This window comes from Pseudopipra pipra, chromosome 1 (assembly GCF_036250125.1).
Source record: "Pseudopipra pipra isolate bDixPip1 chromosome 1, bDixPip1.hap1, whole genome shotgun sequence".
NCBI classification, from domain to species: domain Eukaryota; kingdom Metazoa; phylum Chordata; class Aves; order Passeriformes; family Pipridae; genus Pseudopipra; species Pseudopipra pipra.
In genome coordinates, this window is record NC_087549.1 from 134,305,171 (window position 1) to 134,332,473 (window position 27,303).

A 27,303-nucleotide genomic window follows, 5' to 3' on the forward strand; every position below is an offset into this window, starting at 1 on the left:
AGCCCCTCTTCATGCCAGGTCTGGGGAAATGTTGTATGCTGGAGTCAATCTGCATCTTTCCAGGCACTGCTCCTCCTTGATGCTGCTAACACCCCTCTCTGCCATCTCCCCTTCTCCTGCAAACCTGCCCAGGAGGTCCCTTTGAGGGGCATATTGAGGGGATGGTAGTTAAAAACTCATCGTCTCTTTCTGAACATCCTTGCAAAAGACAACTCACAGTTTTTTCCTGCACTTCATTCCCACTCTCCAGATAAAGCATTTTTGAGATAATAAAATGAGCTCAACGTGATCCACCTAAGATCAGTATATATTTGATACAACATACCAGCTGTAGTGATGACACTGAGAAGTCCACAACATGTTATGTAAGAAGATTTTCTCTTAAAGACATTGCAGTGAGTCAATGTAGTGGAAATCTAATGGCTTCACACAGATGTTGTTTGCTTAAAATGGCTGGAGGGTCAAGTTCAGGCTTACTTTGTTCTACTAAATTACAGAACAAAGACCTGGCTGGTTGCTTAGTGAAATAATCTGTAATAGATACCATAGGACTGATTTTTTTGTGTATATATGGGGATTAGAAAAGTGGGGTGGAGACTAAACATGCCTTATCCTCAAAATCAAGTAGAATAGATTCTCACCAATCATATGGGAATCAGTGAAAAGCTGCAGACATGTTCACGAGATGGGAGATATCCTCAGCATTTTAAACAAGAAGCAGATGCAGAGGAGATGGCAGTGATTATCTGTGATCCAAACCCGTTGATAGTGGATGAGCCAATGGATCAAATAATATTAAATCAGCTGCAACCAACAGAGCTGATCAAGATACTCCAGGAATCTTTGAGGCAAAAGGAATATGTCCAAAGGACGTTATGGTGTCAGCATTTTCCCTTCTTGTGGGAGTAACTGCCCTGTCTGATCTGTTAGCAAGTATCTTGTTACATTAAACACAAATATCACTGTTTATAATGTCTAAGTGCTTCATTAGTACCATAATATATTAAATGTAGAATTAAAGAAACAGTAAAATTCGAAAATATCAAGCAAGACACTCACTACAGCCAAAATAAAATAGGACTGTCATCTTCACTACATCAATTAACTTTTCAATTCCATTGCTGACTTAGTTGTGCCTCCTTCATCTGTTACTTCAGTTAAACTACTTAAAACTGTATATAAGGACTGAAGCTTCCTACATGCATGTAGAAGCTTCTTAGTGTATGTAGCAACAATTGATCAATAAAAAAAATCCCACTTAAACACCAGTTTACTCCTCGGGTCTGCTGGGTAAGCCAGACATAGACAGAAAGTTTCCACAAAAGATGTGGTTTTTACTGGTTTGAAAGAAATGTCTTTCTATTACCTTCGGACAGCACAGTCTGTACTACTGCAGTGAAAGATGTCACACAGCCTCAGCAAATACTGAAGTCATTCTGAAACAGCAATGAAGCCAAAAGCTGGAAGAAATTCAAGTGTCATGTCTTTACCACCTCCTTCCCTCTCTCAAAGTCAGTGAATATGGCCCTTCATTAAAGAATGAGAGAGATTCACAGTTAACTCAATAGTCCTGTCACAGCTGTAGATATTTTTTCTTTTCGTTATCTAATTACTAGGGAAATGGTTTTCCTTAAACTTTGCATGAGCAATGAATCATTTGGCCATTGTGAAAAAAAATATCACTGTAGTAGATCATTAGTCTCATTATTTTCTGGGGTCAAAACTTCTCATATCCTGTAGCTGAGCCTTATTTCCAAGCCATCCATCCTAGTAATCAACCTTCTTGTTGTTCCTGATCTACTCTGTGATAACATCTATGTGTTTAAAGGTTTGATTTCTCCTCTAGAGCCTCCTACTCCTTCTCTCTGTCATTTATAGTTAATGTAGTATCCTGCAGCCTCCTTAACTGCTTGATATGAAGTCCCTTGTGCCCAGACACCTTGTGTTTATGCTTGTACCCGTGGTGCTTGAAGGACAGGACTTCCGTGGTGTCATGTTCTCCTCAAGGAAAAGAAATCTTTCCTAATTTTAGGCACTGAAAAAATTTAGTCTTCGTCCTTCTCCACAGGGAAGTTTCTTCCTGGTGCACCAAGTCAAACTGTGAATAATTCATCCTACCCCTAGTTTAACTGTGCCATTTACCCATGCTCTGGTAAATGTGTATATATATATATATGTATATATGTATATATACCCTCATATACAGAGCACATAGGAAGGGATGACTGTTGGATCCTCAAAAATAAAGTCTTGGTTTTCTTGTAGTTGGCATAGGAGTAGTTGTTACAAAAACGCTATAACATTCTTAGAAGTCTCAGCAGACATCTGAGATAACTCCTGATGCCTCTTCTGTGCCTAAAATGGAAAAAGATTAATCCAGATCTAAGCCTGTGTCTCCTGTGAGCCTTCACTGAAGTCTGCTTTACAAATCTTTACTGAAACACAGAACAATACACAACCAAATGAAATGTGGTGCATTGGTTAAGTAGAGAAACATGTTGAAAACAAATGAAACCATCTGAAAAGTGAGTTGAACAATTATTTCCATTCTTCTTTTCTAAAAATCACTGTGTACAGTAGGATAGCATCTTGAATAGTTAAGTGCCCCTCAAATACAACACACAGGCAAAACAAGACCAGTCCTTCAATATTAAAAGCATTCCTGCTGTGTCACATCATGGCGCCTGCACGAGCTGAATTCAAGACTTTTTATTGTCAAGAGGCACTACCATTACACTACATTTTAATATGGATCTTTGCCAACAATCATAAATAAAACACGCACTCATAAACAATTCCTAAACGCAGTGTGTCAGACGGTATTTCATTAAAAAAAAAAACTTGCTGCAATGTAGTGGAATACTATAGGCCATGGCTGGCTGGGGTTTTCTTTCCCCTTTGTATGCTTAGGTGATTTGTTGGTTTCAAAAGGCTTTTTAGTTAATGTATGCCGTGCCCACCAGAAGATCCTTCATGCTAATGAATGAGAAATTCACAGCTAAAAGGCAGAGAGAATCAGTGCCATTTTCAAGAGCTGTCTAACGTGGGAAACCTGCAAAAGCTGTCAGCAGAAGATAGAAAAACCTGTAAATGAGTTACAGAATGGTGACAACAAAAAATTAACCTGTGGTAAAATGAAAACTGTAAATATGCAAATGAAAACATATTCAAATGTACTGATCCCTGTTATGTAAATTCTGAAATTTTCATGAAACAGAAAATGCCACTTGACACTAGATACAGTCTGTTGCATAGATTAAATAACCCGACAGCCTTTTGCAAACTCAGCAAGAGCATGTGAAATAAAAGACGAATGTCTTTCTGTTTACTAGAGTGCTGTGGTGGTCATAGCAATGGAGCTTTAAAAGACTTTAATTTTTAAAGTAACCTTTTGCTTTTCCTGCTCTCTGGACTACTGCTGTGTTCCCAGCCATCAGCAGCTCGCCACATACATTGGGAAGCATAAGGCTGAATTACCAGTACACAAAGCTGCATTTAGTAACTCATTACAAGGCTGATGTCACTGAAACAAAAGTTCAGTCACGTAGGGATGTGGCAGAGGTTATCATGCAGCACGTTACTGATATACTTGGAGGGAAGATTATGTCAACTGCTTGCTAGTGTCCACATCCAGGATGCAATCTCCCCAGGGAATAAACACTCTTGGCAAGCACTGAAACCCAGAAATCTTCACAAAGCTGTTTGCAATTTGCAGCCAAAGCTATCCACAAATGCTGGGAATAAAGACTACAGTCCTTGACAGCACACAGCTCCAGACATTTCCATGGGGGAAGTTTAATCTACAAGGATGTAGAAATATAAAACAAAGTATTGCTCAAAGTAACTGTTTGTCAGATCATGTGCCTCTAATTTGGTTTCCAGTGACATTACACAGCTGCAGCCAATGGATTCCAGCCAGGCTCAACAGTCACTGAGGTTCTTTATTGTTTAAATTTAGTATCTGAACATGTTTTGTCCATCATTAAAATGGAGAGTAATTGCTCAAAAGTGAACTATAGATGTTACAAATGCAAAGAACTTATTAGGTCACCTAGTCCCATCCTCAGAGCAATGTAGGATTGAAAACACATTGCAACAAATACTGAACAGAGCTGTGTTTGTTTTAATTTTTGTTCCAATCCTTTTTTCTTTATTGTAATCTTTATCACTATATTCAAAAGTTTAAAAAACAAACACAAATGCCAGTGTAAACATGCTTCAGGTATATAAGTAATATAAAGTATTGCACATACAAAAGTCCTACGTTCGGTATCTCCTTATGGTGCTATCTCATCAGAGTAAGAGTTGTGCAGATGATGTGATTGCAATGAGCTAGCTAATCTTGTTTCAGAAGCTGCTACACACAACAATTAAATATTTACAAAAGCTAGAAGCTCACTGTCTTTCATGGAAGGACAATTTTGCCTGGAATGCATGGGATACAGAGGTGTGCAAATATGGGATAGCCTTGCGTTGTGGTGATATTTGTCAGTTGATCTCTCTAACCTACAAGGAGTCAGGTCAAACCCATTTAGGAGAAGGAGTCTGTTAATGGTTTTCTGGAGGACTGGGAAGTGGTCAGGCCTCCCCAGCCTTAGAAAATGGAGGTTCTTGCTTGTGTGAAGCACACAGATGCTTCGCCTCCATTTTTAGAGGCATATATCTCCTCCTCTCATTTAATCTCATGGATACTCTGCATCTGAGAAGCTAAAGACTCCATAAAGGTCTTCTTGCAAATTTGCCTTGGGTATGAAGACATAACACAGCTCCTGCTTGGATTGCACAGGTCAGTCTGCATGCAGGAGATGGTAAAACTGTAAAATCTTGTGTCAGACTGACAGAAGTGACAATGCCTCATGGCTACTCCTGTCCTGAAGTATTAGGAAGCAGAAGGGCAGTTTTCTAAAAGTGACAGAATGGATGAGGCCATTTGCCAATCAAGAAGCTGAGATGGAAAGGAAAGAAGAGGAGCTCAGGAGAAGGCAAGTGTGGTGTAGATTTCAGAAAATGAACAATTCCTCACGAAGTTTACACAATGTAGCTAATTTCACACTCACAGGCAGCACTGGAAGACTCAAGCTTTCAGGTTTGCACATATCAGAGCTTAAAGCCCCTATTGAGATACGGACCATTTGCCATAGAACAGAAATAATGAAACCTCTTCTTCAGAACCCTTAACCGGGAAAAAAATAATCAATTCTAAGTGTGTTTTTTTACTCTTTAACTCAAAATATTTTTGCTTTTTTATGTTCATGTTTGGTTGGCCGGCATCCTATTTTTCTGCATAAATACAAATTCTGCCCACCTTCGCTGCAAGATTTTGCTTAAGAAATAATTATATTCAGCCCTAAACTTTGCTGAAGTCAACAGTTTAGAGTTGTTGTCAGCTTGTAGACTGTAACATAAAAAAAGGCACATATTTCAAGTTACAATTGTGAGTAGCCATTTTGAGGCAATTTCAACAAAGTAACAGAGAAATGGAAAAGAAAATTTACCCCAACCCCAAACCCCTTAAAACTTCACAATATCACCAGTGTGGCTGTGATAACTTAAAACAGTCTTTCAGAAATGACTGTATCCTGTGTCGGCTGTACAGCAAGAGAAGAACAGGGTACCTTATCCCCTGCTCTATGCTGTGCATGGATTTAGTTATCTGGGCAGGATACTGCCAGCTCTGGGCTGAAAGAGATACAATATGTACTTGTTTGTCATATGTCTCATCTTGTAAAGCGTTGCATAGATCTTCTGCTTTGCAAAACTCCTTGTAGCCAAGAAAGTTGTGTTCTGCGTGTACAATGGGTGTACTTTTCTATTTACATGTAAAGTAAGGACATGATTTCTATTTTTTTTACTTTCTTCTCTCAAAATCTATGTTGATTATTATTACAGATACTTATTCCAAAAAGGTGGAAAAATAAATAATTGTGCCCCATCTATAAAGTTTTTTACAGACTACCTTTGTTTTTCAGAAGTACTGTCACAGTACTGATACGTTGCTTGTCTCCCTGAGCAATAATTTCATAAAAGTTCTTATTCTTAGGGAGGTTTCAAAGGTATTCTGTATGATACAGTAGCATTCAGAAGGTTTGTCCTGGTCCATCTTCTAGACAAAACAGCAATGAAGGCATTCTCTCCTTGAGAGATTTGGGCTTGTTCTGGAACCATCTCAGTATACCACACGTGTTCACAGGCATCTGCTGAAATGTAGACTGACTGGAATTGGGATAAACATTCTGTTCAGCGGTGAATATCTTTGTAAGGCAGTGAAAAAGCTGCTTTCTTTGGCAAGGATGGCCGTCATGTGGCATGTTATCAGAACATTGCATAGATCAGATTAAGACACCATGTCAATTGCAGGTACAAAGGAAGGCTGGTGGAAGGAATCCTTCATTTAATCCTCATTGTGTTTCTAGTCTCAGGCAGGATTCTGACTTTAACTGTCGCTCTCTTCCTTTATGCATCAGTAGTCTTGTTATTTGTCAGCTGTTGCCTGTCAGCCATGTCATCTTGAGGAGGTCTAGCTCTGTCAAAGAAGCCACACTGCAGAAAACAATCAACAGAAACAAAGATGTCATGGTAAGACAACCACAGGAAGACTCAGCTGCAGTTTGATTCTTCACTCAGTCAACCTGAAAGGTCAGGCACAACCTATGGCAGGCAGACAGACTGTGAAGATATTGCATTTCTATTCAAATCATTCCCTATGAAAAATTAGTTCTATGTACAAGGCATTGACTTCCAAAATATAGCTTTAAAAATTCAAATCATATGAAAGATGTCTTTGCAGGAGATGTAAAGTTGGTCTGAATGCTGATAAGGACTGATGCTAATGAGAAAACTGCTAATTTCAGTTCAGCAAGACGCTCATTCAGAAAAGGTATTTAGATTGACAAGCAGTAACAATAACAGAGGTGGAATGTGTGTTGGGAAATGTGTACAGGACAGCGTTGTAAGCTAGCTAAAGATCACTAAAGATGAGATCCTCTCACCTAACTTTAACTGCCAAAAAGTTACCCTTCTAGTCACCAGGTTGAATGTTCACATGAGGTCAAAGAAAGGTACCGCTAAAATTCCTCTCATCCTTGCATGTTTTAGACATAGCTTTTTGCTGCTGTTACTAGACTGCACACCTAACCATAACCTTTAGGCTGCTAAAGACAGATGAGCCATGTTCTAACTTAAGGAATTATTTAGAAGTTATTTTTAATGTGAAATGAGAGGATGGCCAAAAGCTACACTTGCTCCCTGTAATATAGCAGTTTCCAGTAACTTATCTTAAAACTTGTGAAGGGAGTGTAACAACTAACACAGAAATAGAAAACTTTAAAACCAGAAGATATGATATACTAACATAAAAGGAAATCTAAAAATTAATTCTCAGAGCTGGGAATGTTGTTCCATGCTGACAAAAACTGGAAACCCCTGAATTATTCAGAGAAAACAAAAGTTAGAGTAACTTCTTTTTGAACCTAAACATCCTGAGAGAGAGGATCATAGGTCTTGGGAAACAGAGCCAAACTCTGTATGCCCATTTATAACTAGACTTCAGTAATAAAGGAGGACTTTGAAAACAAGTTCCCTGCAAAAAGGTCAGTGACACTAGCATGTCAGAAATGCCAAAACAAAAAACCCACGTGTATTGTTGCTTTTGCTCCAAGCTGCTAAAGATCACAAAATTCCAGCCTTTCTTTATCTTCTCTTCTAGTATCTTTCAGTATCTTTCAGGGTTTTTTTAAGGCAACAGTAACAGTAATAATACAGCATACCTTCCATAGAGCTAGGGTCAGCAGAGCTAGTACTAGTAGTCCAAGAAGTATGGCTAGTATTATAACCCATAAAGGGATTTCAAAGGAGACATTTGGGGTGGACCAAATAACAGATGTTCTGATCTGAAATGAAAAGAATACATTAAATGAAAAAAAGTGAAGCAAGGAAAGCAAATCTGACAGTAGAATACAAAGGTTAGAAGCATTCACTTCAACAGCATTTTGCTGATTAGAAATGCACATTCCCTGAAATTCTCCCATGTTGGCTTCTTTTACTGTAAGTTCCTTTCCACTTGTTCATGGTAACTTTTAGAAATGGGATTCACACATACACCAAATTCATGTCAAATCAGACAAACAAACCATTTTCCTTTAATACAGCGTGGCAAAAAATACCCTTCTGAGCAGATGCTTCAAGAATATTCAAGGAGCAAAGTTCTGCTCACATCCATACTGGCACAGCCTAGGCCAGTATAACTGAATTACACTGAACTACTCTGAAACAATGGTTGACTTCGGCCCAAACTCTTAATTCAAACCACAGTAGATACAAGTTACATTTTTTTATTTTAATTTCTGCTGACATACCAGTATACATTTTATCTGATGATTTGCATTTCAGCTAAGCAGTCCAAAAATGAAACTCAAGCAGCAGTTTATTGTCTTTGTGATAAAGCCTAATGCACAGTATGATATGATGTTCCTTAAAAGAAGTCAAGCATACAGACTATTACATAAGTGGGAAATAAGCATGAAATGCACTCTTTCCTTGTAGGAGGCTCTGGAAAGCAGCAGGTGTTAACATGAGTTATCAAAGGTTTTAACTGACTTGGCAAAATTCTCTCTTTAGACCTTCATGTGGACAAAGAGTAATAATAATCCCCCTGTTTTTCTCTTCTGGGGCCATCCATGCTGTCCTCCTCACTCTCCCTTCCATATCTTTTAACAAATTTATTTTATGCTTTCAGACTCTGCTTGGAAGGTTCCTTGTCAATCTCACTGAATGTTTGCTCTGTCTCTTCTCCCAAGGGGGAAGGAATGAATTTGAGCTTTCCTTAGCTCTTTAGTCATGAATATGTCTCTTCAATCTCAGTTTATTTTCTCAAATTTTCCTCTTTGTTGTTAGCCTAGGAAGTTATTTCTCTCTCAGGTTTTCTGTTGGACTTCTCTCATCTACTCCTAGTCTCCCTTAAACAGAGTAAGTATGTGACAGATGGAAGTTATTTTCTTTATGACATGATGAAATCAGTTTGCAAAGCAACTGATTACACAAACTCTCAAATGGTCTTCCTCTTCAGTGCTCAAGGTACAGTTAGGAAATCTACTCTTAAATTTCTTGGCTATTGCCCAGTCCCCGAGCTGCACTCATCGCAGATTCTTTTCTAACCTTTTTTTTTTCTATTGCTATTAACTTACTGCTTGATGCACCCAAAATTTAACACAACACTGTTTTCTAATTTGTTCATTCATGGAACAGTAGCCTAAGTTTGAAGACTGGACACAACTCTCTGATTTAGCTCAAAACTGATTCCATTCCCGTGCCTCTCACTCCTCTCCCTGTAGATGGCCAATTTCAGTTTTTCAGTGACATCCAGCCCTTTCCTCTCTCCCTCTTTCTTTTGCTAGACTTTTCATTCTGCAAGCACCAGTGGATCTGTCTCCAAGCTACTGTCATGCTTAATTGGAAGACACTTTGGAATAGTCCTTTGCACTCTGCAGCCAACTGCTCCATCCTCTGACATGGTGTTTGCAAAGATGGCAGTCTGGTGAGCGTTACTGTTGTACATGTTTTTTTATGGTATTCCTCATCGTTATGGGGAACAGAAATTGGTGACAACTTTATATGTAGTATACCACTTGCCTTCTACCAAAGCTTACCCTGAGAGTTATGCAGAAAATTCCAAGACACTGCTGAGTCCTTCTGCTGTCAGCACTTTAACATTGGTCTGTACCCTGAGGATGAAGTGCTTGCAGTGCTGGCCATACCACCATTGATATAACAAACACATTCACCTAATATGCATCTCTGGACCAGCTGTAAATACTTATTAGTATAAAATGTTTCAAAAGAATAGCATATACAAAGAATAAATATGTTGGCTAATTAAACTAAGAAAAAATATTTCAACACATGAAATCTCACCCCTGTGTCCCAACAGATATCGTGTTGGTGTGATCAAGTGATCAACTATGCCACTGTAAGAATACAGTTCCCTTCCCCAGCCTGCTCTTTGGGTCACTTCTTAACCACTGCAGAATTTCATAGGCTCTCTGTATCATTAGATTCAGCAAGAGCAGTGCTCATTTAGTAAGGATAAAATGTTTTTGAATAGCTCTACTTGTGGCTCAGAGTGGCATTTAAATACAAGGGCAGAGAAAATGAGAAAAAGGTCATCTGAACTGTCTGCAGAGATTCCTCCCAGAGAAAAGCCAGTTAAGGAAAAAGATGAACGCAAGTAAGAGGTTAACTGGCCAGGGAAAACAGAAGGGATGCAGTTATGATGGGATACATGAAGCCTGTAGAAAGTAATGAGCTCAGTTGTACCAGGAAGAAAGCATCTCCCTTCTACTGCTTGAAAATCCTCATGAATGCTGTCCTGAAGCAAGCCTTGAAGATCTGATCACATACAGCACAAGAGCTGGGAAGTGCTGATGAAAATTTATGGGCTCCAAGACAGCAAAACCAGATTGATTAAAAAACCCCAACTCATCCATGCTGTGCACTTCCTCTGTTGGCAAACTCTGAGGTACCACATGGAGGAAGATACAAATTTTAATTATGGTTTGGAAGGAACCTGACACTGTCAACATACAGATTACATATATTAACGTTGTTGTGAAGCTGGAGCAGTAAAGCGATAGACCAGTTACCAAAACCATCTTAACAAATATTTGTAAAACAACAGCAAAAAGCAAACCCCAGCAGTACTTTCTGTCCTCTCAAGTTTGACAAAATGACTCAATTTTAAAGCAAGATCAAACCTGAGGGAAGATGCAAAGATTTCATTTCATCATTTCTGGTACTGATAGCTTCAGCCAAAGTCTTCTGAAATTGTTCATCCTGAATGTGGAAATTATCAGAATGGGCAACTACTTCGTGGAAGGGGTTTTCTTTTACATATTTCTTCAGATAGTATTTGACTGAATCACTCCTGTCTCCTTGGGCTACTCTCATCCAATTTGGGGAACTACTTCAGCTCCACAGGTGCTCTCAGACAGAAGTGAAGTAAACTGCTGCCTGGTGTTTGAATATTTCACACAACCACTTACTGGTAGCACAGCAACAAGACTCATGTGCACCAGTTCACTGTTTGAAATTTGGTATAGTCAATCCAGACTTCAAAGCCTTATTGAGATCCTGCTGAAATCAATGGAAACAGTCTATTTCATCAGGGTCAGTGGATTTCATCAGGTTTTGGACAAAGCTGATAGCAGTGTATGCAGCTACAAGTATCTCTGCTGCCATTCCATGTGTTCTTTTATGTGCCAATCCTAGAGGTTTGCTGTATTTGTGTGTTGTTTTCTTTCCTCAGGCTACGAAAACAATAAGGCAAGTTAGCTCTTATGATAGCTACAGAGCACCAGCAGCATGGATGCAGATAAGAACATGTGGATCTTCCTGAGGATGCTAAGCAATTATGAGTGTTGCAGGAACACTCAGCCTTGCTTGTCCCGCCTGCGTTCTGAATTCTTTCTCCCTTCTTCCCTCTTCCTTCTGTTGCTCTGCCTTTGCAGACAGTCGAGTGAAATTTGCAGTGTAATTTCAGTAGCTCAGCTGGAGCCTGACAAATGTTGAAACATAAACAAGAAACTGTAATCTTATAGAAGTGCAGAGCATCATGTTTATAATCCTTAGATTATCAGCAATGAGCCAAACAGACGACAGAAATTAGGTCTGTCTTGTATCAGGTAGAACGCTGCTGCAAAGCTGCCACATCTCTCTCCTCTTTTAGCCTGAGTGGGGCCTATGCTAATGAAGTATTTGTCTGCTAAAATCTTGAAACCATCCTGTCACACCCATACCCTTTTTCATGAATCCTTCTTTGTCTTCGGTTTTGAAAGTAAGGAAGGGTTGTGCTAAGTGCTCGAGATTTATTTCCTGAGCAGTGGATTATTTGTAGACATCAGTCTCACTCCTGCCTATATACCAGTAGAATACGCAGCCCCTGGGCTGCCCCCTTTAAACTCTACACAAAGACTTGCAAGGCTACTAATGCAATTGCTGGTGAACAGTTTGACAGGACAAGTCCTGAACACCCACAGAGTTGAGGCAGAAGCTGGAGGGGAATTAAAAAACAAAGCATCCCTTCAGTTTTGCCTGCCGTGTTTCACCATTTCCACAGAAGACTGTCCCTCCTCCACCCCATACTGTCCACAACAGTATTACATATGATTTTGATTAAAGACAAGTCTGCATTATTCAGCTTGGATTTCTGAAGTTCTTCTCCATGTGGTAGGTTTAGTACTGCAGGATCAGAGCCAGAGAATTTTTTTGGGGGAGATTTATCTGTTTTCATCTAAGGTGGCCAATGCGAAGAAGTGGAATTTTTACACAAGTGTTGCATATTGGTCGTACTTAAGAGGCATGTTGGCTTTCCTCTCTGTTCAGGACAAGATTTTCTTATGCTGAACACTGGAAACAGTGGTTGCTTCTCTGTCAGGAGGATGAAAAGCACAGCTCACAGACTTCAGAGGAGCCATCTGACTTTTGGTCTTCCATACTGCTGAATGTCTCACACCTTTTTGTATGGAAAGGGTGCCAAAGAATGCCATCTGGCTCAGGTACTGAGATGAGGGTGAAGCCAACCCAAGAGTTATGGACAGAGCCTTTGTTTGCAACTGGAAATAAAATCCACACACAGATGCTCTCTGATAGTCTTAACTTCAGAATCCCTGTTGTGGTTCCATGAAAGTCACTTGTTAATCGTGAAAGTGTTTCTATAGGGGCTTTTATTTTCCTTTTTTTAAAATGTGACATGCTTAAGCACATTGTTAGTAGATAAAAGAACTATTAATTTTTTGGCTGCTGTTTTTTGTACATTTTGAATTCTGCTCCTGATTTTGGTGCTACTCAGAGTGTCCTCAAAATTGTCTTTGATTCCTTTGGAAGGCAGCACAAGGCAGAGAAGAACATATATGGTAAGCTGCTGGTTCAATGGCAGTCCCTTGTGGAAAGATAGGAATTAGGTTTCACTGGTGCAAACATCCAGCATCTATAGTCAGAATTCAGTGCAAGCTAGTGGGATTGTCACAAAGCTATTTTTTTCTCTCTGGTCCTTTAAAAGACACACTTTAAAATATAAAAATAACTTCTCCGTAATTTATTCTGCTACTTCAAGAAACAGTAGCTAAATTGATTATTATTCTAATGCTACTACTTTTACTGCCCATGATGACCTTTCTCTAGTCTTCAGCAATTTTGGTTACAGAGGGTGAGAAACAGGGATTCCAGCCTTTGAAGCATGATGTTCTTATGTGCTCTGAAAAAATTATCAAAATAGAATGTAAAAGCTCCCTTGAGCTTGGAGTCATAATTAATATTGAAATTTATGCTTACACTTTACAAATGTTTATGCAAATATATGTCATAAGCAATATAAGCATGTCTAAAATGAAAGTACTATCACCATGTAATAGCTAAAAAAGGAGGTATAAGCCTTAGTCTGAAACAAGTTTTACTCACTGTAGGACACTGGTCAAACAGTTTACATTAAAGTATCCCCCCTGAAGATGCTATCAAACATTTAAGAAAAGCAATTATAATTTATTAAACTCCCAAACTGGCTCAAGAATCATAAAATAAAATAGAACAAATTGCTGCTTATTGTAACTCTGTACTTTTTGTAAAAAAAAGTATTTTCAATTTTCACATGAAATTCATCAAATAAGATAGTATCATTTACTATAATAATACTTCTAAGAAAAAATGACAAATTTCTCTTGAATGATAGAGCTGTTAGCAAGGAAATCCATTCAGTTGTATAATATATAGCTGCAATTCCCAGCATATGAAAATTAATAGAAATACTATTATTGATGTCAGTGGATTCTGGTTTAAGCTCCACTAAATTTCATGCTAATTTTCCATTTGATGCATTTTTACTCTAATGTTTTACTATAAAAGATTAAGATTTTCTTACATTTATATACCTTTTCACATACCTTTGTTATCATGGCCCCTCTCTCTGTTCAAGATAAAGACCTACATTCCATGATGATGGAAATAAAGACTTCAGTGCTGCAAATATGACTACATGACTCTGTTGATTACTGAGTATGGGATTATTCATGCCATTAAAACTAAACACAAATATCAACTTGCATAATTGGAACACAGCATTGTATGAGTTAAATGAAGGACATATGCTCTGTTCTTTTAACGATATTGTCTTCTCTATATAAACTTTAAAGTGTTAGCTGATTATGAGATACATACTTTTGACAATTAATTTTAAAATATTAAAATCTTTATTCCTCTTCCATCCTTTCACTGTCTAAAAGAAAACCATAAACTTCCAAATAAATCTTTAGAAACTTTTAAAACACAACTAGTGATCTTTTTCAGAAGGAGCAAAAATATTAAGCTTTGCCCAACTTCAAGCAAATATTTCTTTTTGCAAGTGGAACATCAAAGAACTGGTGCATATAACACATCAAGCTGTAGAGCTGGCAAGTGTCCACTGCCATGTCCACATATGAAACGACATAAAAGCACTATCATTTTTCAACATTTTACAGTTGCCATTACTTGCATTTTGCTGTAAATCATCTGCAGCAAATAACAAGCATTATACTGGCTGGAATAAGAGAATAAAATGCTTATCTGATCATTTGGTAGATCATCTGACACTTGTTGAGAACAGCAGGCTATCACCTGGGATAAAGCACTTCAGTCCAGATGAAGGCACCACTACCAACAGAACTCTGCACAACATGTGTTTCTGGTATGGAACACATGCTGCAAGAAAATAAAAAGAGCCTGAGTATATCTGTCAGCTTGGAGCCTTTGAACCTTTCTGGATGAATACTGCATTAAGCACCAAATCTCTGTGGTGAAATCATGGTTCTCCTGATGATGGAGGTTGGAGTCACTGTGCATACAGGACCAAGATTTTACCTTGGGTCTTCCCCGAGCACGTATCAACCATGTAATCTGTGCATATTCAAAACACAACTTTATACCTTGTATCCTCTAAAATACACTCAAAGTAAGCTATAAAGTGTTTTATTCTGTTTTCCATATAAGAAAATATTTTGCCCCTACTACCACATCTCAACAGACCAGTATGATGTATTTTCACCATGATTTAACTTGGAAAAGTTTGAAAAGAGCTTCAAAAAAGAAGGACTGTAACTGATAAATCTTCAAAAAGATAAGAACAATAAGCCATAAAATTTCAGATTACTCATAATAGATCCAATTTTTGCACTCATATTTTACTTATTTCTACCAATAATGACAAAATAGAGCGAATTTTAACCACGGTATTAGATACCATAAGGAGTAAATTCCTTTAAAGTTCTCCCAAAAGTCAATGCTTTGTCACAAGAAAACAAGTAAATCAAACTTATGCCTCCAAGGTTAATTTTTCACATAGTAATTGAGGGCCATACAAATCTCAGTCTGCAAATAAGGCAAGTACTTTAGCATCTATCTATCACATCAGTTGGTAAACTTATATCTTGCACTTGATGTGCTGTGAGGTTGAAACCCTAGAGAGGTATGCAAATCTTTCTGAAAATCAGAGGGTATCAAAGAAGCTTAATACAGATAAGAGAGGAATTGCTGTAGATAATCCATATGCTTGTGTGAGAAAACTGCTGACTGGGAGAAGAGTGAGATCTCTAAACCTGACAGAAACATGATTTTGGATTTTGCACAAAAATTTCCTCCAGACTTATTTTACCCCAAACAAAGTAACTAGACACTTGCTTTCACAGTTCTGTTGTTTTCTTCTGGGTGAAAAATCCATCCTGATTGCAATAAGCAGTCTGCACACTAGTGCAGCAAGAAGTTATTTAAAAATGTAATCAGTGTCATATATCACCACCTTCCACAGGAAGCAATAAAGGTATTTCCTTTAGGTATTATTTCAGGAATTTACACTAGAAACACAGGAAAGGCCAATCTCAATATTTTCACCTAAAAAAACTTTCACAGCTGTGATCAGAATGACCAAATACATATACTTCACACAAAGATATAATTTTCAGTTACTTACTGCTATGCTTCCTGTGGGGAGCTTTGCTGGTTGCACCTTATATGGCATGCTCTTAACTTCGAAGGAAACATTGGAAGAAAGACTATAGAGATCGTTCTTTCTCTGGAATTACAGAAAAAAGAAATTATTAAAAACCATGCTTATATTTAAAAGCATTATAAAAAATAAGCAGAGAAAAAATACAGTGCACTGATTTCCTAAGGCAAAGATGGTTTCTTTTGGTAAAGAATGTGGGAACACTGGGACCTGTACATGTCCATGGGATAAATACAGCATAAGGCTGCAATACAAAGGCCACATGTTCAAATGGGGAAGAAGGGTTAGCTATGCAGAAAGACACATACAGTTGTTTCTCCTATTTCTCTCTGAAATAGATGAGTTAGAAGCATGGGCCCAGTTGATGGGGTGTCCATGTTTTAAAACCTTGGCTCTGCTCACCAAGCCTGACAACCGACAACAGGTATCTTGAGAAAATTTCCTGGGCTACGTTGAGACCAGGTTGGTAGAGCTTCCTGATAGCATCAAAGAAATGGCTGTGCCTTCCCATCAAACAACAATAGGAACAAGCGTCTTTGCACTTCATTCACACAGAATCACAGAATAGTTTGGGTTGGAAGGGACCTCTGGAGATCATCTAGTCCAAATTCTCTGCCAAGGCAGGGTCACCTAGAGCAGGTTACTATTAGAATGTGATTCATTTCCTATTGCAGTAGAGCTCAAAAAACCCCACTCACCTTGCTTGTTTACTAAATTGTGCCACTGTGAGAGGAATGTATAGCAGCCATTGTTTAACTGGCTGCCTAATAAAATATTTATTAGCTGTCATTAAGCATTTCAACAAACCCAAAGATGCAAAGACAGAACAAAATGTGTCTCTCTGTCAGTTCTCTGTGTTTCAATTATGCTTGCTTATATTTATAAAACATTATTACATTAGATTAGATTAGGCATTATTTTACCTAGTTTAAAATTACTAAAAACTGTTACATCACGTATCTCATGCAGTGACTTAATTAGTGCTTTCACCTCATTTGGTGCCAGGTAGGCAGTGACACACTACACCTGACCAATTGTAAGTCTCATTGTGCTGTTCTGACCTTGAGAATACCCTCCCACTCTGTGAAAACCGCCTTAAATGATAGTTAAGTGCTGGTATGTCTGCTGGAAGAATACCTGCCGGTATTTGTTAGGAACTGACTTAAGCTCTGATACGTGGAAAGTGCATATCCCTTAAAGGAATGGTTACAATATTTACTACAATGGATACATATATTTTCCACACCCATATTTTGAATCCTGTTGAGCTCTTGGCATCATCAATATCTAACTGGAGCTAGTTTTGAAGGCTAAGTCCATCAGGTATCAAGTAAATCTTTCAGAGAGAAGATCCTGCACTTAGAACATTCTCTTTTTCTTTGATTTTATCCCAAGGAAGGATGGCTGAATAGTTAACCATTCTGTTCTGGTAGTCAACAAATCTAATTTCATCTCTGCAACTGATTTTTTGGGTGGCACTAGTATCTTGTATATCCCTTCCCATGTAAAGTTGGGGTACTGATATGGATCTCCTTTGAAAGTGCTTTGATATTCACTGAAAAGCATTAGACAGTTAAGTGCTAATATGGTCAATGGAATCCAGATGGCTAGGAGTTATGGTTGTTAATATATCTCTTTTCTATCTCATTATTATTATTATTAAAATTATTATGTTCCAATTTTGCTACCTGTATCGATTCTTTCTTAAATACCATGACCAGATTTGAACAGAAAGACAGAGCCTTGTTAGTAAAGCAGTCTCTCATTTTGTCACCAGGTTCTTATCGTATTTGGAACATTGCTGTCACTTCCTAAATGCCCTTCTGCAAAACTCTTTCTCCTTCCTTCTATTTCTCACACACTTAGGAGTTCTACTTTGTTGAGAAGATTTGGTTTCTATATGATTACTCAACATCTTTTCCTCCCTGGTGTTTTCCCTGGCATTCCCTCTTGCATCAAAGGCATAAACCCTCTCTAAGAATTGCTTTTCCCCTTTCAGCTGTCTTGCTGAAAAAAGACTGAGGTGAGAAGATCCCATGATAATCTGGGCTACTATTCCTTTCCTTCACTGATGGAGAAAGGTTTGTTTGTGAAAATGACCTGAAAGAAGCATAATCTAAACCTGGGAGCCAACTTGGATGAAGTTGGATGACCATGGCTCAACTCAAAGTTTCCACTCCTGTGGTTTGAAAGAACATCTGGAGACTGTCTACTCTAAGTACAAGCTTAGAGCAGAGTCAACTAAAGCAATATACTCAGGACTACATCCAGTTGGGTTCTGAATATCTCCACAAATGGAGACTCCACAAACTGAAGAAGTAACCTTTTCCAATGTTTGACTACCCTCGCAGTAAAAAGTTTTTTTTTATGTTTAAATGGAATTTCCTGTATTTCAGTTTGTGCTTCTTTCCTATTACTGGATATCATTGGGAAGAGCCTGCTCTGTCTTCCTTACTCCTTCCTATCAGATGTTTATACACACTGATGAGATCCTACCTGAGCCTTCTTTTCTCCAGACTGAACAATCCCATCTCTCTCAGTCTTTCCTTATATATCAAAAGCTCCAAGCCCTTAACCATCTTTGTGGCCATTGGCTCCAGTATGCCCATGTTTCACTTGTCCCAGGGAGCCCAGGATTGGACTCCAGATGTGTCTCACCAGTGCTGAGAGAAAGAATCACCTCCCTTGACCTGCTGGCAACGCTCTTTCTGATGCAGTCCAAGAGGCTGTTGACTTACTTTGCTGCAAGGGCACACATAGTGGGCCACACATGTTCAACTTTGTGTCTAGCAGGACTCTGAGATCCTTTGTTAGAACACAGCCTTCCAGCAGGTCAGCCCCCAGCCTGCACTGGTGCATAGGGTTGTTCCTCCTGTGGTATAGCACTTTGCATTTCCCTTTGTCACTCTTCACGAAATTCCTGCTGACTCAGTTCTCCCACCTGTTGAGGTTCCTCTGAAGGGCAGTACAAACAACTGCTGTGTCAAAGACTCTTTGCACTTTTCTATCATCTCCAAACTTGCTGAAAGTGTACTCTGTCCCATTATCCAAGTCATTAATGATGTTAAACAATCAATACCCCAGTAGTGATCCCTGGGGTATACCACTATTGACAGACTGACAGCTGGACTTCATGCTGCTGATCAAACGCTTGAAGTTCAGTCAGTTTTGAATCCACCTCTCTTCATTCATTTTGACAGTGTCAAAAACCGTGCTAAATTCAAGATAAAACCCAATGACTTCTCTTGCCTTGTTCACCAAGATGAACCTCATTTTTCTTATTGAAGACTATCAGGTTTGTCAAGCATGATTTCCCTTTCGTAAATCCACACTGACAACTCCCAATCACCTTCTTGTCCTTCAGATGTTTGCAAATGGCTTCCAGGGCTTTTTTCTCCATCCCCTTCCCAAGGCTGAAAGCTGACTGGCCTATAGTCCTCTGAATCCTCCTTCTTGAAGATAGATGTGACATTTGCTTTCTTCCAGTCCTCAGGAACTTCCCCCATCACTATGATTTTTCAAAGATAATTGAGAGAGGTCTCACATTGCCATGATACCTCCTTCAGCACTTGTAGGTATATTCCATCAGGTTTCTTGGAATTTTGTATGTCCAATTTGTTTAAATGTCCCCCTGACCTGATATTCCTCCATTGAAGGTAAATGTTGATGGCTACAGGTTTCCTCTCTGAATGCAGAGGCCTCGAATTACTGTATGCAGATTTTACCAGTAAAGACCAAAGCAATGGAGGCATTAAGTAACTCAGCCTTTTCCACGTCCTGTTCAGCAGAAGACCCATATTTTCCCTAGTCTTCTTTTGGCTGCTAATATAGAAGCCTCCCTAATGTCCTTTAAGCCCCTTGCTAGGCTCAGCTCCTGGTGGGCTTTTACCTTCTTAACTCTGTCCCTGCATGCTCAGACACTGTATCTATATTCCTTATCCAGCCCCTGCACCGGGTTAACTGACTCTTCTTGCACCTCCTTTATGTTTCATAGAATCATAAAGATTGGAAAAGACCTCCAAGACTGAGTCAAACCTTTAGCCAATCATCACCTTTTTATGTTTGACTTTTACCATGTCAGGATGGACAGTTCATGAGTTAAAGGAGGTGATGGTGATCCTGGAGAATCACTAGTTCTTCTGGACTCCTCTTTTTTTTCCAGGATCATCTCCCACAGAGTTCTTCCAATCTGATCCCTGAAAAGGCTGCAGGCTGCTCTCCTGAGGTCCAGGGTCTGGTATTTGCCTTGTCCATTCTGTCTTCTTTTTAAAAACTACTTTTCTTTGCAAATATGTGAGTGTTTACTGGTGATATAAAGCCAGCACATTTATTGCCTTCTGGAACTCATTTGGCTATGCCATAATTTTGTTCTTTTAAAATATTGAGAGCAGCTGAATGGTTACTATCAGAATATTCAACCTCTCCTCGGGGCTTAAACTAGGAAAGAGCAACATGAAAAAAAACAGTCTTAAATGACTACATAGGGATAGTCAAATCAGCTCTTTAACACAGATGGCATCTAATGAAAGGGAACTACCTTTTCTATCAACATTGTTTGAAATAAAAGATTAGACTTTGTAAATAAACAGTTTTATACATTTTCATGGTGCTGAATATTTATGAGATGATATTCAGAAAAATAATTTTTCCTTATCACATTAATTATTTTCTGTTTTCAGACTCAGGCCATTTTTCATCTCTTATTCTTCAGCACTAGACTTCTCACACAAAGTTCCATCATGTTTCTGTGGTTGTGCAACAATTTGCATTCAGAAAAAAGTGTGAATAAAGCCTTATGTTTTCAATTCTAAGCAACGGATATTAAGCAGGATTCTGGATATGATTTTTATGGTTTATAAATGTAATCTGTAATGGGGAGAGCAGGATATGTTATATTATTAAAGAAGTAGGCATTAGATATTCAGCCTGATTGGCTAAGGTACAGTAAAGGCATTAACTCTCTTGAAACTTCATATAAAGGAAACATAGCATTAGTGGAAAAATAAATCCTTTCACCTACTAGACATGGCTTATTTAATTTTCAGCTTATATCAGCAATAAGAACATCAGAGTAAGGTACTTCCTGTGGATTAATGCTTGGCTGGGGTTAATAAGCTTGGGTTGTGACCACAGCTATCAACTTGGCTCAACCCTTGATTAGGCTCCTGGAAATGCTGGAATACAGGAATGAAGAATATAACAGACTAGAGAGCATTTTCCTGCATTTAAAGACTTATGCATTTGTGCAAAGGGCTTCCAAACAATGACTGTGGTCAACATCAGTTGCAAACAGGATTCTTACTTATACCAACACCTCAGAGATACAGGCAGCTGTCTCTCCTACAGCCTTGTTTATAATTCTCAAGCCAATTGTAAGAAACAGCATTTCTTTACCATATCATTTTTTAAATAGCATATGTTTAAATATTCAGTGTTTACTGGAAGCAGCAGGACCTGTGGTTTGAAATTCAAGCTGAGGACTTATGGCTCAGAGGAAGGGGAAGAAAGAATTTGGTATTTGTGTCTGTGTCTAATGACCAACAGTAGGGAGCCCAGCCCTAGTACACTGACCTTTTGAGGTTCCCCTTGTGTTAGAACAAGCAGAGCCTGCTCTTGTACACGTCGCCGAGACAGTAGTTTGCAATAATCTGGGAAGCAGGCAAAGCACGGCTATCCCCTGTGTTGCCTGGGTGGTAGATCCTGCTGGTGTATCTATTAAGGCTTCTCTCTCCCTGCATACTTTTGTTTTACAAATAGATTTTTGAACTGAAGCCTTTGTTTTCTTAAAAGTTGTGAGACAAAAAAGCAGCCAGAAATGAAGGAAAATATTCCCAATAAATATTCAGTTTAGTGTTTCCCTAAGTACAATTGGGACAGAAATTACGTGAGAAGTGCTGGAAAATCTTCGACAAATCAAAGGACAGTTTTCCAGATTCCAGTGGAATGCTGGTGCTTTCTGAAGGAAGCTCAAGTACAGACCTGAATTCCCCCCAAAGTATCTTTAAGGTATGTGGTCATCCTGGTCAGAGAGCAGACTGAAATGCCGGGATAAATCTGGCTCAAAGGGAGCTGGACTGAGGGTAGAAGGAACAAAACCTTTAGCAGCTTAAAGTCTGACAGATCATTACTGTTCTGCAGGTTTGAAGAGTTCAGCTTCTGGAGAGACTCCCCAGAATGATTCTGTCCATTGCCTCTATGGAGAATTGTTCAAGCTCACAGAATTTTTTTTCTGGTTAGATGTAGTCCAGTGAAGCACCCCTAACAGAAGGGCACATACTTTCTCTATGGCAGGCTGCATGCTGTGGCGGAATTTTCCCCCCAAGAACTTATGTCTACTGCATATGGAGTTCAGTGCTGTTATAACAATATTGGCCATACTTGATTAAAACTTGTTTCCCTTTGTGTCTTCTGGAATCTGGCACACTTAAAGGAGTAAGCAATAGCTTTTAAATATATGCTTTGGGAATTCATTAGCTTGCTTTCTTTGACCGATACCTCCTAAAACCTGAACTACTGCCAATAGAGTAGCTTACATAAATGCTGAGAGTAGAGGTCATATAACTACTTGTTCTTGTATTAATCTGTTTAAAAATGTGTATATGACTCTGCACATGGTCAAAAAGTATTTGTGCTATTTGTAACAAGAGGGTATGCCCACAAAAATGTATCTGTGACCAAAGACAAAATTCTGAAAATCAACACATCCTCCTCTCTATCATTAACTTTTTACACTTCACATATTATGTCTTTTATATTCATTTAAACAGGTTATGTTAAATTATAATAGAGACAGATATTTTCTTGTGATTCCAGAAGACTTCGGTATACAGATTATAATAGTTATTTATTTAAGATGCTTATTTCTTCATAAACCTAACATTACCCAGACTTTAGCACAACTACCAAAAGTCTCATGTTCTGCTCTTGTTAATAATTAAAATATTTTAAATAACAATGACATAAAACAAAACTAGCCCACACCCAAAAAACCTCGTTAGTTCAGCCCCATGCAAATATCTCTTTCTTTGTAGCCTTCATTCCACATAAACAATGAAATCCAGTATAATATAGTATTTTTGGCCACACACAATTTTATTTTTTACTTATTTTGCTTTTTCAAATAACAACAGTTGTTTGACGTAAAGGCAAATTTTGTCGACGACTTCCTCCTTTTGTTTTTATACAGCTCGAAGGGCAGTTCATCAAATTTTTGGCTTTTAATTCTCAGTCTGAATTAAAAAAATCTACTTAAACTCCCGTATATGGCTCATATATGTCAATGAATGAGGGAACAAGATGTCTCTCTCACTAACTTCTCTGCTTCCCCACTTCCATCCATGGACAGGGAATTTAGGTTGGCTGCAGAATTATTCTTTGAAAACACTAAGCAATCTTCCTTTGACTGAGGTGTTTTCCACTGGGCACAGAAATAGGTTCTGTGCTGGGGGATACTGAGGATAGAATTATTGTTCCTTGGGGTCATATCCCACTTAAAGGTGGAATAATTGCTCCCATAGTAAAGATGAGAGGAAGAGAAGTGATTGCATAAAGGATCTCATACAAGAGCTAGATCTCTCAGACCACCTTCACCAATTCACTTCTGTTCTGAGTTCCAAGTCTCTGCTAACAACGTGTGCTGCACAGTCTGTGTGGCCCCACTGCACAGGCTGTGTGCATTATGTCTCCAATGGCCTTTGTGCAGCTAAACTGAATCCTTGTCTCACAAACATTGCCTGGGCTAAAGAACTTCTATCACACTAAAGAATCTCTGAGTTCACCAGTAATAAAATATGGAGATTCTCAACAAGATTTCTCATCATGGAAATACAATTAGAGCATTCACTCTAACAGTGACGACAGCTCCAGGTCCAGGCAATGAAGGCAAAGGCGGATGAGAGGACTGGAAGGACTTGTAGCTGATGGTCCAAAATAACAAGGCATTATATCAGGCTTTTCCTTATTTTCTATACCTTTCCAGATGTCTCAATTTCTTTTTATGTTCCTGCAAAAGTGCAACTTCAGCAGAAGGGAACACTATCATTTTTTAAAGCAGGACTCTCAAGCTGAAGAGAAATCAATTTTGAGTCTTCTAGTCACCAATTCTCTAATCACTAGACTGCCAGCTCTAGCTTCTCACACTGAATATTGAATAAAAAAAGTCTTTCAACTAGTTCCACAGGTATCTCCCAAGTAGTCTTTGGATTCTGCGTTCTGAGAGGGTGGGCATATTCCCACTTAATCCTGATTTGGGTGCCTATCCCCGTGATAAGGGATAGCCCTCATGCACCACCCTGATGATTAGAGCAAGTCAATTTGTCTGAGGTACCTCATTGTCTCCATGCGTTGAATAGGGAGCCTAGGTATTTAGTTCCAGGTTTTGGATACCAGTCTGAGGCCAGGCACTTAAGGTACAGCTGTTGAAGCACACACCACCTTTATTTTGTCAAGCATATATTTCCATTTTTAGGCACTTAAAGAAACAGGATCAGTGCACGTTCAGAAACACTGAAACAATCAATATTTAAGAGAGAAGCCAAAACATGACTTTGGGTACTAAGAGCACCCTACTGCAGTGTGGCTGCTGTGCTTCTCTTGCTTTTCAACTTTTTCTGATTTAAACTAGATTTTTCTCCCTTCTAGCTATTAAAGTTCATGCAGTTAGGAGGGCCAAATTCACATATCTAGAACTGTCTAAAAGTCAAGAGAGAAACAATACAATTATATTCAATAACATTAAAAGAAGATAAAATAAACTTTAAACCTCTTGGGAACTTCACACACCCTCTGTGGTCTTTTTACATAACTGCCTCCCCAAGCTCTCCCAGAAAGAGATTTGTATCATTGTGAGGAATTTTCAGTACAGGCTGAAATAATAGCTAAAAATGAGCTGAGTTCCAAATCCCACAGTGTTATAAAAGTTCCAAAGAGCTTGGAGCCTGAAGGATGTCAAAAATCAGACAGATGGTACAGATTCATCACTTAGAAATTCATTTTCAAAACAGATGTTTTACTAGACAACTCCCAAGTCTTATATTAAAAGATACCCACCAGAGTTCAAAGAACTCTGGGCCAGATCCCCTCAGGTCTCCCTCTGATGACTCAGAAATATCATGATTAGACAAATGGGGACATAATGGAGCCCCATCAGAACACAACGTAACATGACCATGTAAGGTTGTTTCTCTTTTGCACGAATTAGGCTATTATTTGCTTGATCAGCAAGTCTGAATCCAAAAGTCAGCTTTACTAGAGGGTTCATATTTACAGCCAGGCTTTGAAGTTAATCCAGAAAAGTCTGTGATTCTTCTTGCCCTTTGCACAATGTCTGTCTCTATCTTTGCTGGCTGGTTGGGAAATTTGGGCCGCTTTATTTACTCAAACATGTCTAATCATTGCACGTCATTTAACTGTTATTTGTAATGGGAGTTTGAGTTTTAAGGTGACAGATTACAACTGTCAAGAGACAAGGGGTCAGCTGTTGTCAGTTAAACTAAGTGGAAGAGGAAGGAGTCACTCAATACATGACAGATATTTTGTGGCAACAAAATATACAGGCTGATCCATATAACTTTGATGAAAAACATGAATTATTTCATCCTAGCATAAATCAATCATTTTCAATAAAATCCTTCTCAGGTTTGCATTAACATATCTATAAGAAGAAAATACATCATGACTGTGTTCTTGGCTTTAATGAGCACAAACAATTTCTTCTGCAGATCATCATGTCTTCATTCACATTATAACACAATTCAGGAATGTTGTATGTCACCATTATCCTGCTTTCTTTGGCATATGAAAATTTTGTACATTAATTGCATGTGCAAAAGAGGTTGGGATGTTGCTGTAGGGACTTTCCCCTAAGCTTCTTTACAAAACCTTCCTGGTTCACAATCACCACATCCTGATTATTTTGACTGCATTTTAATCCTCAGTTTGAATTTGCAGATTTCAGCCTAAGTAACAACAGTTGTTTTTTAAATATACTTCAGTTTACTTCTGGAATAACTTCAGGAACTACAAGTTTGCAGACTTACTAGGAGCAGATTGTGTCCTTTTTAGGAAACTGTGCTCTACAGTCTTTTATGGTGATGGTTGTATAACTGTTGATTTTAAAAGGGGCTGTGAAAATGGGAACTGTTTTGAGGCGAGTGAGAGGAAGGCAACCAGACCCTAGGACACTATTTACTGTCTTTCTCTCAGCTTGCATGTGAAGTAGGGATCATGTTATTCCAGCAGCTATTTAGACATAAATGGGAGGATACAACAATTCTCTGGGGACTACCTTTTCCTACTTAGGAAAAAATCCTGTTGCTTTAAGTGAAGTTTTCTGAGTCTTTATAAGACTTGCAAGTTACTATTCAAAGGAAACAGAAATGTTTGCAGAGAAAAGGTAAAATCACGGCCCATAAAAGCCTTGTTTGATACCAAGGGTATGTAAGGCCAGTGGAGTAAGCAGATGATGTTCTTGTAGGAGTGTTTCCCATGAGGTCTCTGCACTCAGGGAGTGTACAGGATGCCTCATCCTTGCCCCTGCCCACAGGCTGGTGTAAGGTTCCACCTCTGCCTGGAGCTCACTGAGTGAAGGGAGGTGCAGGCATAGCAAGCAAGATTTATTAAGGAGCAAGGAGAAGCTAAAGGGACTGCAGCACTGGCACTGCCTGGTGTGTTTGCACACACCCATATCCCAAGGCCCAGCTTTGACCCTTCTCCCCTATACAGATCAGAAGGAGAGCAGAAAAGACGTTTCAAATCAGCTGGATAATGCATGTTCTGAAGATACCTTTCTGTCTTGTCACTGTCTACAGTCAGGCAACCAGTTTTGGCATCTAACTTTCAGATTACTAAAATTACATGGTGGGTCCCACTGCTCCTGCTTTAAACGTGCTACTGAATTTCATGCAGTTATCCTTGTTCTGAACCAAAGTCAAGCTAACGAAGGTTACATCCAAGAAAAAGATTCTGGTTTTAGTAGGAATCATTAAGAAAAGGAGATTTCATGTCTTCTGTAGCTAGCTTGATCCAACTGTTACACATCTTCTGTCACAGCCAAAAACTCAGAGAAAACTCTCTGTTTCTCATTACAATTGTTTAGCTTTAATCTCTTACAGTTATTTCTTGTTATATACTAAACTGGACTTAGAAAAATCTTTATGAGGCTAATTCCCACTGAAATAGCTGTAAATAGCCTAGAAAATTGGCATCTAAGGATCTGTGCACAAGGTCTCATTTATGAGTTTGTTTTTTCACAAGACCTTGTTTTTGCCCCTTATGGAGTT

At 38.7% G+C, this 27,303-nt stretch overlaps 1 protein-coding gene across 2 annotated transcripts in view; it reads right to left on the reverse strand.

The window, feature by feature from the left end:
* Positions 1 to 2,694: 2,694 nt before the first annotated feature.
* Positions 2,695 to 27,303, reverse strand: part of ITGA8 (integrin subunit alpha 8) — a 108,958-nt gene continuing 84,349 nt past the window's right edge. The window contains exons 28-30 of one of the 2 annotated variants that reach the window (XM_064678851.1): positions 15,989 to 16,090; positions 7,767 to 7,889; positions 2,695 to 6,540 (exon numbers count right to left, since the gene is read on the reverse strand). In XM_064678851.1, the coding sequence (XP_064534921.1) occupies positions 6,454 to 6,540; positions 7,767 to 7,889; positions 15,989 to 16,090 (312 nt within the window). In that variant the 3' untranslated portion in view covers positions 2,695 to 6,453. Of the gene's footprint in view, positions 6,541 to 7,766; positions 7,890 to 10,754; positions 14,725 to 15,988; positions 16,091 to 27,303 lie in introns of those variants that run through there. The other variant, XM_064678857.1, reaches the window with a different exon arrangement.